Source organism: Galeopterus variegatus, unplaced genomic scaffold, assembly GCF_000696425.1.
Source record: "Galeopterus variegatus unplaced genomic scaffold, G_variegatus-3.0.2 Scaffold880, whole genome shotgun sequence".
Classification (NCBI taxonomy): Eukaryota; Metazoa; Chordata; class Mammalia; order Dermoptera; family Cynocephalidae; genus Galeopterus; species Galeopterus variegatus.
This window is the reverse complement of record NW_007726991.1, coordinates 408540-422424: the sequence shown is the minus strand read 5'-3', so window position 1 is coordinate 422424 and position 13885 is coordinate 408540. Positions and strand designations below refer to the sequence as shown.

The window sequence follows — 13885 nt, the reverse complement described above, 5'->3', positions numbered from 1 at the left end:
CTCTACTTCATACCAAGAAGTTAGGACAAAAAGTAGGAAAAAATTCTAATTAAACACAGGCACAGGTAAATTCAGAAAAAACATTATATCTAGTTCAGTTGTGTCTCTCTAGGCTTCCTAACTGAGAATAGAACTAATGTCTCACAAGGTCCCTGCCAGACTTATGATTATGATATTGAATGATCTGCTGGGTACTTTAGCAACATAAAGCAGAATTGATTTACAGAGATCATTCTCCCTAGAAACAAGCTGATAATCACATGAATATTCTTCCAGTGAAATAATGAACTGAACCAGATTGTGTTTTGAGAGCCTGTAGTATCTCAAGAAAACACAGATAATAATACATGGAAAATTTAGAGTAGGAATGATTAATGTATGGAAATCAAGTACAACCATGGTTAAACAAAACAGTATGTTCCATACCAAATCTTTCTCTTTGAAAAATGAGTGAAAGAGGAAGAGAAAGTGTTGCTGATGCTTTTTTTTTTTTTTGCTTGTTAAAACTGGCTTGACTATCTTTTAAAAAAAGATTGATTGGAATGTTTAAGTAAAGTCAGTTATTTCTGTATTAATCTATTAAACATAGTACCCACTTGCTAGGTATGGTAAGGTATTTATCAAAAAAATTTCTGCCTGAATATCACTACTAAGGAACTTTTCTAAATGTGTACAATAAAATACCATAGAATTCTTAATCTTCACTTAGATAAAACTCTTAGCACTGAAACAAACTTATTTTAGGAAAATGAAGTGATGAATATAGATGGTATGTTAGTCAAAACAAAAGATAACAAAACTTTGTGGGCAATAGTGTATATTGTATTCGTTCAAGGGTCATAGTTACATACTTCATACATGTGATAGTTATAAAAGACAAACACAGAAGAAAAGGAAAAGTGGATTATATTTGATGCAAAAAATAATTAATCTAACTTTTCTTAGCACTTTAGGTGGTTTATTAGATTCTTATGGTTTACATCTTCACTTTGCTGGACCTATCCTGACCAACAGGACTTTCCTCCTTTGGGAGAAATCCTCAAGAGAAAACTTTGCAAAATTAGTTTTATAATCCTAACCAAAGATAAAACAATGCATATTTTAAAAAATATTTAATAAGAAGGAATAGTTTGAAGGAAATCAGACCCAAAGACACTGGATGAATTTTCCACGATAAAACAATGAATTAATGATAAAACCAGAATAAGAAACCAGATCCCTTAACTTCTAATCAAGTGCCTATGAAACTCTGTTCTTACAGTAGAATTACATCTTAAACTAAAAAGTGTGAAACAAATTTAACTACACAGAAGCTCACAGTGACATGGAGAACATTTAAACTTACAAGACTCTTTCCGTCTCATCAAAAAGTAGGTGATCTTTTTGTAACAAATGTAAAAAAAAAAAAAGAGTAAGTATGATGGTCTGGATATTTATAGATTCCACTCAAGAATAGGCAGTGTGTTACAGTAGGTTTTGGAATTAGTCTATGGCTTTAAATCCTGGTTTTGTCATTTAGTATCTGTGACTTTAGTGAAGTATTTAGATTTTCTAAGGCTTAGTTTTCTTTCCTCTGTGAAATATGCATAATAATGCTAACTTCAGCAATGGTTGCAAAGATTAATATAGTAAGTGCTCAATAAAATCCAAATATCTAACTCTGCCTCTACCACAATCAACTTCTACTCTGCCATTTAGATTCTCATATAATGGCTTTTCTAAAGAACAATAAAAAAAAATAAATTCATGTCCAAAATCCTTAGTAATTATCACTGGAAACGTCACTGTTTCAAGTCAATAGACAAAATGACTATTTTCAGAATGCTTCTCTATAGTAATGCTGTGCTATAGGAAATCAAAGGATTTTGGAGGGAATACGAATGGTTCAATAAGGGAACCATGTCTGAATAGCAGAACCAGCACTCGTTGGAGTAACAGTGTTCTTGTGAGTGAAAATTCCTAATTAAAATAGGATAAGAAACGTATCTCACAGAATGGGTCGCCCTAAGCTTTTACTCTTTTTTGATATTCCTTCAGAAAAAGAAATCTTGCCTGAAAACTGTCACCTGTCAATGAGTTGCGCATTCAGTGCAAACTACTTGAAATGTGCCGGGAGAGATCAGGACTCATGGGTATAGATAGGCAATATTCTTATCCCTTAAAGTACAAACTTTCAACTACAAATAGATCCTTTATCATCAATTTTTACTCTTTTGTAAATCAATCTGGAGACAGACAGGTGAAGATATAACAACACTTTAAAGAAACACCATACCCTGCGCTGCCTTTCTGTCTACACTAATCTCTTGACAATTTGAAATAAAATAGTAAGTGCACTCAACCTGCTAATGTTGAAACCAGGAAGTTAACGTGGAGACCCTTAAAGATACGAATGTTCACAGAAAGAGTTACTGGAATCTTAGTCCTTTGTCTTTATAGAATTGAAGGGCCCACTGGCCCAGTGTCAGGGCATCTGCTGTGCTTTTAACAAGCCATCTACACACTCAACCATCTTGATTTAACATCTTAATCAGGATTGAGACTCACAGGTGTGAAGGAGAATATGGTTTACTATTAATAATCTACTTCCTTGCACCATCCTGACTCAGATTCTGGTGTTCTCAGGAGGTTCCTGTGGAAAGTACGTATCAGTTGCAAAACCCTCATTATGGCTGTGGTGAAGACAAGTACAAAGTCAAGAGCACAGGAAATCTATTTTATGTTGTGATTGTTTTGCGATTTGGCAGGAAGTAACTAAAATGTATGGGGATAACATATTCTCTCGTTCTCTAGCAAAACCATTACATTTCCCTTTGAATACACATTTATTTTTGGTTTCTGATAACTTCTTTCATATACTGTGTATTATTTCACAAACTGCAATGTGAACTTTTACATTCCATAACGTAGTATGACTTTATGTAATTGTGCAGATGACAGGCTATTTTAACTATCTTTCTACGACCTTTCCCTCTTTTGCTTTTACAGCAACATGTTTCCAGATTCTGAGCTCAAACGCTTGGAGGCATCTTTGGCTCCTTACTCTTCCTCTTTCACGTTACAAAGACCTGTCAACACCACTCCAAATTGCTCCTTCCTCTCTATTCACAGTAACACCTTCCCCGGTCATAACGGACCTTGGCTCATCAATTCCAAGTCCACCTTGATGTGGTCCATTCATCATACATCATGTCTCATCTCTGCTTTAGAATATAGACTGCACAGATGCTACCCACAGAGACAATCTTAGACCTTTTAGCATGACGTTTACAAGTTTTCGGGAGTGGATTCCATTTAACTGTCAGCTTTAACTTCCATCGCTTTCCAAGTGGATTCTTCCAGATTGNGACGTTTACAAGTTTTCGGGAGTGGATTCCATTTAACTGTCAGCTTTAACTTCCATCGCTTTCCAAGTGGATTCTTCCAGATTGGGCGATCTCTTTACAATGCTACAATTGTATTCCCCCTTGTTGCTTCCAGGCATTTCCTCAAGTGGTTCCTGCTGCTGTATAAACATGTACTACTCTTCTGCTACACTTAAACATATTTTACCACCATTCAAAGTCCTGCTCAAACTATAAATTCTATAAAATCTTTCCTTTTCTGAAACCTTATTGCTTTCCTCTTTTCAACGTGCACTTTAGCGATGTATTTCATCTAGATGCTTTCTTTTCTAATTGTTTCCCTCTTTGTAAAGCCCTGTATCTCCAAGCCTATAAGCTTGACAGCAAAGGACATATTTTATTCCTTAAAAATATCTCTCAAAATATTTCATATGAGGATGTTCACAAAATATGTGCTCAATACATCCTGACTTTTTGCAGGATTAATGATTTATCTTTTTAATGAAAAATAGATCTCTATAACTGCTTCTGACATTATATATAACTTCCATAAGCCTATTTAAGTCTGTTTTTCTACTACTACATTTTTTTTTTTACAATGCCTAAAGATTACACATTACACTGCTAGTGGCTAATTGTGTGTTCTTGAAAATATTTAGTTTTAGTTAGCATTTTAAATCTATCAGAAACTACTGTATTTAACATTTAAAAACTTAGTATTTAAAAACCACTATTNTTTAAAAAAATATTCAATCGGGCCGGCCCGGTGGCACACTGCTACAGTGCGCCGCTTGGGAATGCGGTGGCGCTCCCGCCAAGGGTTCGGATCCCACATACAGACCGTTTCCCGCTCACTGGCTGAGCTAGGTGTGGGAGCAACACCGAGGTTTGCGACCCCGTTGCCGGTCCCGGTCCGGTACAGGCGCGACACTGAGGGTTGCGATCCATTGCCGGACACGAAAAAAGGAAAATAAATAAATAAATAAATAAATAAATAAATAATAAATAAATAAATAAAAATAAAAAAATATTCAATCTTATGTTAACTTATGAATGTCCCTTTAATAAAAGATGTTTTCTTTTTGGTGCAATGCAGGGTACTAAAATTTAGGAGACCTGTTATATATATAATTCTTGCAGAATTTTTTAATTTTAACTTTTTTATTGGTTATGGATATTCATGAGATACAAAGCTCATTGTCCCCACTCGTGCCCAAGATGTGATGGCCAGATCCATTACTGGCAGCATGCCTGTTACCACAAATTGCGATTGTACCCTGTGTCCCCCACCCAATTATCTCTGACCAACCTCCCTATCTCCTTTCTCCCCACTCCACTTTATATCCCTAGGTATGCTCTCTTCCTCTTGCAGGGCATTTTGAGAAGTATATCAAAAGTCTTAGATGGTACATACCCTTTGGCTCTGACACTGCACTTCCAAGAATTTATCCTAAGGTAATAACAGAATCGGGGCAAGGATTTAGCCACTAAGATAATTATTACCACATAATTTATAAAATTAAAACAACCTAGATTTCCAAAAGTAGTGGATATGTTAAACAAATTATGGTAAAAGTATTATCATGGAAAAATTATTATATTGTAGAAGAATATCTAACAGCATGGAGAATCAGGTCAAAACAGAAATTGCAATTTTAATTTTTTTAGCAACTCTACACACAGATAAAGGATAAAACTGTAAATGGCAAAATAGAAACTAGTTAATATTATTTATCTGCTTCTCTGTGTGGTCCAATGAACATGTAATGCTAAATGATTAAAACAGATAAATTAGGGGTATGAATTCAAACACTCATAATGTCTTATTCTTTAGTTCGTTTCACCCAAAGTTCCATTTTTATCATGTCTGTCATATCCCATCACTTTACTTGGGTTATTAATACAGTACATTGCAAAGAATGATTAAATGCCNATTATATATAACTTCCATAAGCCTATTTAAGTCTGTTTTTCTACTACTACATTTTTTTTTTACAATGCCTAAAGATTACACATTACACTGCTAGTGGCTAATTGTGTGTTCTTGAAAATATTTAGTTTTAGTTAGCATTCTAAATCTATCAGAAACTACTGTATTTAACATTTAAAAACTTAGTATTTAAAAACCACTATTTATGTAAGATATTTCAAGAGCTTATCCCACTACTTTGCAAAGATTTAACAGCACAAATTTTTATTGATGTCTCATTGCTGAAATTTAAATAGATTAGTATATATTTATTAGACAATACGAAGCGTCACCTAATTAAATGAAGTGACATTTACAAAAGTGGATTGTGTGAAGAAAATAAATTTAAATTCCTACAACATACACTAAGTTAAAAAAAATTCAGATGTAATAAATGTAAAAAAGAAGAAAAGAAAATATAAAAACAAGAAAACAGAAACGAGTATTTGCTCTATGGCGAAATCAACATTTCTATACACAAAAGAAGACATAACTATATACTATCATTGATATGACTATATTTTAATGTTTCTAAAAATTTCTTTATATCAGAAATATTTTAAAATCAAACTGAGGAAAATATTTGCAAAAGTTTAAGATCTAGTAAATAGAAAGAATACAAAGAATTAATGATTCTTAGTATATAAAAACCACTTGTGACATAATAAGAAATAAAATCCATATCTATGTCTATGTCTGTCTATATCTACATCATGCATCTTTTCCAACAGGCTATGGATCATGGAAAGAGGTCTACCTCCCAGTGCTACTATCACCTGCTTTAAGTTTTTCATTTATTTAATAAGGATACAAAAACTTTGTGGAAAAGAATTTGCTACTCTTAGCTGGAATAAATACAGATTTTCTTGGCACCTAGAATCTCTAGTAAAAAGTGTGCAGCTGTTGAAACAAGGTGGTGTCCTACTAGGCTTAAGGGCTGTAACTCTGTGCTATGTCCCAGTTCTTTTAGACCTGAAGTTTACATCACTATTCTTTCCTACTGTGGAACTTACACATATGTCTATGAGCAGGAGGCCCACATTTAAGGAGATGTTTATACACGAAAGGTCCTCCTGCAACCAAACCTGTCTCATGAAGACCACATGTATACAAGAGGGAAAAAAGCAGAGCCTTTGAATTTCATCTCTGCATTCAGTTTTCCATATGTCCTGGAAAATACCCCAACAGAATAATGTACAGAGGCACGAACTGGCAATGCACACAAGCAGAAATATAAATGGTAAACACATATATGAAAATATATTCAACCCATTAATCAAAGGAATATAATTTATAACAATAGTAAGACACTATGCTTCATGTCAAATTACCCAAAATTTAAAGCATGGCAATACCCCCTGTCAATGGCTTATGGAAAAAGGCATTTTTTTTATACTGTTGGTGGGAGGGTAAATTGATACAAGCTTTTTTGCAGGGCTTTTTATTTTTGTTATTTTTTTATTTTCTTAATTTAGAAAATTCTAGTGATTATCTGAAACCTTAAACTCAATAAATAGGTTCATTTAAACAATTTGGTTCACCTATAAGCACATTTTGTACCCTGTCATCTATAAAATGGTACTAGAGTCACAGTAAATGAGACACAGTCCATTATAAGGGAATGTTTCATACTTGTTTTCTGCAGCAACTGACATTTCATTCAAGCACTTTCAAATCCCCTAGGCATTTCCATCTGTTGTAAGTCAAAATTTTAAGATCTCTCTTTGTGAACTTTAACACCCCTATATAAACCAGTTGGAATGGCAAGCCCACTTCATACTGATTACTTTGACATTAACCAGTTTAGTCCGATAATAATTATTTGACAAAGTCATAATTTTCCAAATTTGTAATACACAAATAATAACTACCACTCTGGATTTTAATAGCCTATTTCTATTTCTCTTGGTCATATCACCTGTAATGAGGTTTTTGGGCTCTCTTTTGTGTGTTTTTTTAATAAAAATAACGTTTGATGTTGACTCAAGAGTGTTCATTGAAAAATCAAATCTGATTATATAATTTCATGCTTATAAACATATATTTTGTCTTTAAGCAAAAAAGTCATTTAAGATAGATAGTACAAAACCATGTAACAGTTAGTAAGGTGGAAACATTTATTTTCTAGCTATTAATTTAATCCTTCGGGCAAAGTTTATACACACACACAGACACACATCAAGGATCAAGGAAAGAAAATAGGTAGTTACCTGTGTCCCTGGGGTAGTACTGAGAGCCATCTTTTAGTTCAGGCTACAGAGGCAAAACCTACGTTTTCATTAGACTCTGGAAATGTAACTATAGTTTTACAGCTTTATAGAACTATTTTAAATAAAGTATCAATATGGGATAAACATGTCCTTTCCCCCCCAACTTTCTGATAACATAAACTATCAGTTCCATCAAGTATTATAAGTTTATACTACATTGACTTGAAATTTGATGATTTCAATCAATGTTAGACAGAACTGTATCTTTTTTTTAGAAAACCTTTTCTACCGTGAACACCAAACTAATTATGTACACAAAATTGTATGACGAAGAGTACCTTAAAAGATACAAAGTTTTGAGAAATTCACAGTGATGTAAATTTATATTCCAAGGATCTCTCCCCTTGTGACCTCAGGGGCCAGATGCTATTCATTTTCCCCTTAATCTCCTCTTCTCCTCCTGACTATATCGCTCTTTCCCCTTCCTTATGGAGATGCTGAAATGCCTTCCAATATGAAATATCCCTTTCCCCGTATTCCCCAGGAATTACCAGCCTAGTTCCCTGCTTTCTTTCCTAGGTGAGCTTTGGAAAGAGTAATCTCCACTTGCTGGTGCCACATTTTAGGTTTCTGTTCAACTCTCAACCCACTGCAACTTGACTGCCGGACTTACTGAAATTAAAGTCCTCCTGTCCCATCCAAAGGGCATCTTTGGCACTTAACATAGTAGACTTATGACTCTGCTGATGTCTCTCCTGTCTTCTGTGAATTGATATTTTGTTTTCATTTTGCCTCTGTGGAAGGTCCCTCTTGGTTTCTTTCATCGGTGCTTCTTCTACATCCTTATGTTAAATATTGGTGAACTCAGGATTCTATCTTCAACCCACTTCTTTTCTCATTCCATTTGCTTTTGGGGAGAGGTTTAATTCTTCCCCATGGCTTTAAGTGCAATCATATAGATCATAAAGTAAATATTTCTAAACAAAATCTAGTTGTATTTCTTACCTATATATATAATTGACTAATAGATTATTGAACTTCGAGGCCCCACAGACAACTCAAACACAATCTGTCCTTGTAGGAATTACTAACTTTACCCAAAACAATATATTTTAACCTCTTACTTGGATTCTACCACCATTCACCCAGTCTCCCCTGTTAGAGATAGAGAAGATACTTGTCTTTTTAAATATCTCCCTTCTCCCTGATGAATTAATCACCAAATCTTGATTCTATTTGAATGAATCTCTCTTTCCTCCCTAGTCCTTTGTCTAAACGTTTATATTTTCCCACTTTCATCATTTTAATACTACCTAATTAGTCTACCTGCTTACAAGTTTGACCTCTAAGCCCATTATTTACTCATTCAACAAGACTTCATTTCCAGATTCAGGTATTGGGTGAGATGAGCACAGAGATACAGCCACAGACAAGGCCATGTCCCCACAGAGATGACTCTCTTGTGAGAAAGCCAGTCAACAGCCCACACTACTTTCAGAGTACTTTGTAAAATATAAGTACCATCGTACTATTCTTCTGCATTAAAATCCCTCAGAGCCTCCCCATCGCCTGCAGGAAAAAGTGCAAGTCCTTTACCATTGCTATGAAGGCCCTTTGGGAATGTTCCAGGGCCACCTGTGCACCTTCAGCTCTCGTGTGTTCCAGGCACCAAACAACTTGTGCCTTTTGAAAGTCACCAGGGATTTTACGTGTTCTCCTTCACGGCTTTGCCTATGACTTGAATTTCTACATTTCCTTGAGCCTCTGTTCCAATGAATGCCACTTCTTCCTTCTTTGGAAATATTCTCTTCTCTCTTCCCCCATTCTCTGTTGGCAACAATCTGCTCTGTGCTGACACTGATTTTGCATATTTTGTTGTAATAACACTTACTGTATTAAAATCTAATTACATGTCTACTTGCCTGTTTGCCCAACCAGCCTGCGAGCTTCTAAAGGTCAGGGGCCATATCTTACTCATTTTTGTTTTTCCAGAACCTGCTACAATACCCAGCATTTATTATTCATTGAATGAAGACATAGCTGATGAGCTGATATACTAAATAAGAAATCCATTAACTAAGTCACATCCAAACTATTTCATTTTCAGTTTCTGTGTAACATAATAATAAAATCAAGGTAATAGGCATCAGACATTTTTAATTGCTCTTTTCTCAAGTTTATATGCATTTGTATCCATTTCAATAAGGATTCAAGTATCTTTTATATTTAGTTTATGTACGGTTTATTCATTATGGAAAACTATCTCAAGTCAACCGATAAATATAAGAAAATTTCAATATAGTCAAAATATCGTTCAAACTACTCAGTAAATAATGTATAAGATTTTCACACAGAAAATTGTATGTGCATGTAATGTTAATAAACAGAATTATTATGACTTGAGAAGAATATTCTTTAAACAGCACACACAAAAAATCTGTTAGTTGCTCTCCAAACACTTGAATACACTCGGAATGGCAAATAAACTAAGGTTCCATGGCACTAATACTTATTTTTTCTATTTCAGTGATAATTACATCAATAAACCTGACTCAGCGTTCACTGCTGCTTGATTCATTAATTAAAACAATTTTACTGCTACCACTGTGATTTTTCAAGGATATCAAAAACACATATAAAAATCAAAATAGCATACATCATCAGTTTTGATATGTGCATGGTACGCTTCACTTTGATTTCAGCTCTACAACTAAAAGAATATTTAGCATTTAAACAGAGACAGCACATATTCTATGTACTTTGAACAAAACTACTTAGAATACAAGTTGCATTTAATAGAAATAGCAATATCCATGTGAAGAGTAGCAAGCTGCTAAGTTTTCTGAAAATCCTCTTAGAATGGAAAAATATAACTATATAAATATTTAAGTAATAACAATGCTAGTGAACTTTAAAGTCTTCTAAATTCTAGTTTGATAACACTAAATTTAAAATTTTTAAATTTAAATTATAATTTACTATGCTCAAGAGTGACTTGTACATATCCATGTAGTAAATATATTTCATCCTTAAATGAAATATGGAAGCTCTTGCTCAAAGAAAAAGTTGCTATTGAAACTATAAATGTATGCATATCAAGGCAATATAATTATTTTCATATATTAGAAACAATTTGACTATATTTTGCACCCAAATTCTGAGCTTGTTTAGTAAGTACACCAATGTATTCCTTTGGCTATTTTTGATATCCCAAAGCACCTAAAACATAAAATATAACTTACAACAGCAGACCATGCCAGAGTGGATCATTACATGCCAGAAGAGAGGCCAGGTTGGAATTTATATTCACGTTATAGTTTAGTATGTGCAATAGAATCTCATAAAATTAGAATAATACTGAAATACCATTTATCTCTAACAGCAACGAAATTCCATCTTAATTGTTACACTTTTCAAAGTAGGCTGAAAGAAAGGTTTGTGGGTAAAGTTGAAGGAATGGAATTAGGCTAGTTAGGCAAAAAAAAAGTACACCTCTCTTCAAATTATCTTCAAAAATCTCAAACATTATCCCTTTCATGAAAAGAGCCAGGCGAGAAATGACATCTGTGTCATTGCTAGACACATCACAGGTACGTGATTTAACAGGGTATTCCAATGCCACTAGCAGTTTCTCCCAAACTCTTCTAGAATTTAACTGATAATAGAGTAGCTCCAAGTCCTCCCATTTCCTCTCTCTCACTCTTGTGCAATTGCTCAAAAAGAAGAAAATTCAATGCCCACTCTTCCAGAGAACATATTCTGCCTGACACGGGAATCTGGATTGCAGAATAGCTAAAGTTCTCTGTTGAGACTGATGTAAACAGTATCACTACAATAGTTTATCAGTGGGTTTAAGGGGAATACCATTTTCCTTTTAAAGTACAATAACTCAACCTTTAGACTTTCTCTCTCCATAGATAAAGTAGACTTTAAAAATACTATTTTAAAGGACAAGTAAAACTGGTTCCTTGCAAAGTGTTTCAGCTGTGCAAAGCAAGTATCTATTACATTAAAAAAGACTGCACTTTAATGTTAAACCATTTTTGTTAGCCAAATTAGCTCTTAATACTTTAGTATCATGCACAATTAGTGTGGCATTAGTGGGGTCCTACAACAGGTACATTGTTAAGACACCAGGTAAGAAATAAAGTCTTCTGGGAATGATTTATTTTATTGTGTGAACTGATGAGCATCAGTTAAATTGCCTTTTAATTGACTGGCTGTCTAAGTAACATGCCTTTGAGGGAAATACTACTTTTGAAATTTCCTTTGGCCAGAAGGCGAAGGAGCATGCTAGAGTCTTTGAAGTCTACAGCCATCAGACTAATTATCAGCACCATTCAATGCACATTCATTTAATTACAGTAAATTAAAAAGGATGTGGGGTTTTGGAGGAAAATAAGAGAGTCAATAAATGGTGACAGAAATTCCAGACTATGCAAATTATCAGTGCGTTCTCTGGAGGAGACAATTAGTTCTCTCTCATCATGCCAAACGTACAAACACTTGACTAATGCAGAAAGAGGGAGGGTAAGAATGAGGTGGGGGGTGGGGGGTGGGAAGGGAAGGAGGGGACATTTACAGTCAGCCAAAACTATGTAGGTACTTGATATTGTTTACTGAACTTAATCTTTGTAACTACTTAAGAAGGAGATATAATTTTCCACCTTTTACAAATAGTAACAACAATAATAATAATGGCATACTTATTTGGAACTCACTAGATGTCAAGCACTGTTCTAAACAAAATATATGAGGGTATGTTGGGAAAATAGGGCAATTTGGTCAGGCTTCCCTCCCCTCAGAGCCGGTTCAGGGTGGTTCAGTAACATTGTGTGTGTGGGTGGAATAAGTGTGCCTGCACGGTGGTGCCACTTTGGCTGGTGTTTTACTGCCTCGGGCGCCTGCCCTGAGCAGCCATGTTTTTTTCTAGACCTGCAGCTTCCAAAGACCCTGTGGCTGGTTGCCTAGCTTATAGAGCTGCTTGAAAGGGTCTGGTGACCCAGCCTGGCGTGGACCTGCATGTGAGGGGTCTGGTGACCCAGCCTGGCGTGGACCTGCATGTGAGGGGTCTGGTGACCCAGTCTGGAATGTGAAGGGTTTGTGACCTAGTCTGTGAATGGAGCTCCAGACCCAGCCCTAGCTCAACCATCTGCCCAGTTGGTGCAGGATTACTGGCAGGTAAAAGAGCCGTGACAACTAGCATGGTCATCTAGCTTTACAACTGGCATCATGAACAGGATTTAGAGCTAGACAATTGGTGCTGTGACCAGGATACGCGACATCAGCCTTAGCCTTAGCCTCGCAGTAGCCCTTGTCGTAGCCAGACAGGGTACTTCAAAAGTTCATGGAAAGATTCATATGATCTTTCAATTCTAGTTTTCCACAAACTTTTTGAAGTACTCTCGTACACCTGGACTCATTTAATCCTCCCAACAGCCCTAATCGCATAGGACTGGATACTATTTACTACTATCTCTATTCTACCTGCAGGGAAACCATAGCACAGGAAGGTTAAGTGACTTGCTCAAGGCCACACAGCTGGGAGGTGCTGATGCTACTTCAAAACCACGTGGCTGTCTCCGAACAACATGTTCTCAACGACTGCCCCTGATGGACATTCTTGAGGTCCTGAATCATGATGAGATGGAAGAGCAGCTCCTACTCCTCCTGGCCTGCCTGCCATTAAAGGTCATCTTTTTCCAGGAGGTGCTAAGAGGTTGAGGAGACAGGAGAAGGAGCAAGGACCTCCAATAGGAGAGGACCACATCTCTGGAACTAGTGGGACAAGTGACGAAGTAGCTGTCAGGGATGGAAAAGCTGAGAACTCTCACTATGGGAGATTCAGGAGGAAAAAGTCTTAGAGGATGAATGAAAGAATTTGAATCTTGACCGGTGTGATTCCCAAATCCAGGCACCTTTCCCAATACCAGACTGCTGGATAACAAAGGATAATATATGCTCATCATCTTCTTAAAAATGATACACATGCAAACATTTTTAAAGCATAAAGATTGATGTTTGGAAAAAAGTAAAAAGTCCTTTGATCCTGACATTTAAATGGACATTTGAAATCAAGATCAGATTATTTGCAAAGCTGGATAACAGGAATTCAGTCAGGGATCTTTTAACAACACATCAGAGACAGGAAAGATGCCTAAAATAACCCAGAGCATTCTGATAATTTTACCTTAGATTAGGGCATCCCATCACATTTATCTTGTAAGCTTTCAACAGGTAGAACCACTAGAACTTCTGTTAATAGGTAGTCACAAATCACTGCTTCTCCAGTATCTGCCCCGGTGCATGTCAGTTCACTTGCAGTAACAACCACAGTGATCAATATTTGTCAAGAAAGGACT

The 13885-nt window shown here is 35.6% G+C and overlaps 1 protein-coding gene across 2 annotated transcripts in view; it reads right to left on the bottom strand.

The window, feature by feature from the left end:
- The window catches only part of LOC103590809 (teneurin-3-like), a 104802-nt gene that overhangs the window by 61473 nt on the left and 29444 nt on the right, over positions 1–13885 (bottom strand). Inside the window, exon 3 of one of the 2 annotated variants that reach the window (XM_008573132.1) lies at positions 4778–4794. The exons of the other annotated variant lie outside the window; for it this stretch is intronic. Coding sequence (XP_008571354.1) covers positions 4790–4794 — 5 coding nt within the window. The 3' untranslated portion in view covers positions 4778–4789. Of the gene's footprint in view, positions 1–4777; positions 4795–13885 lie in introns of those variants that run through there. 2 annotated transcript variants of the gene reach the window in all.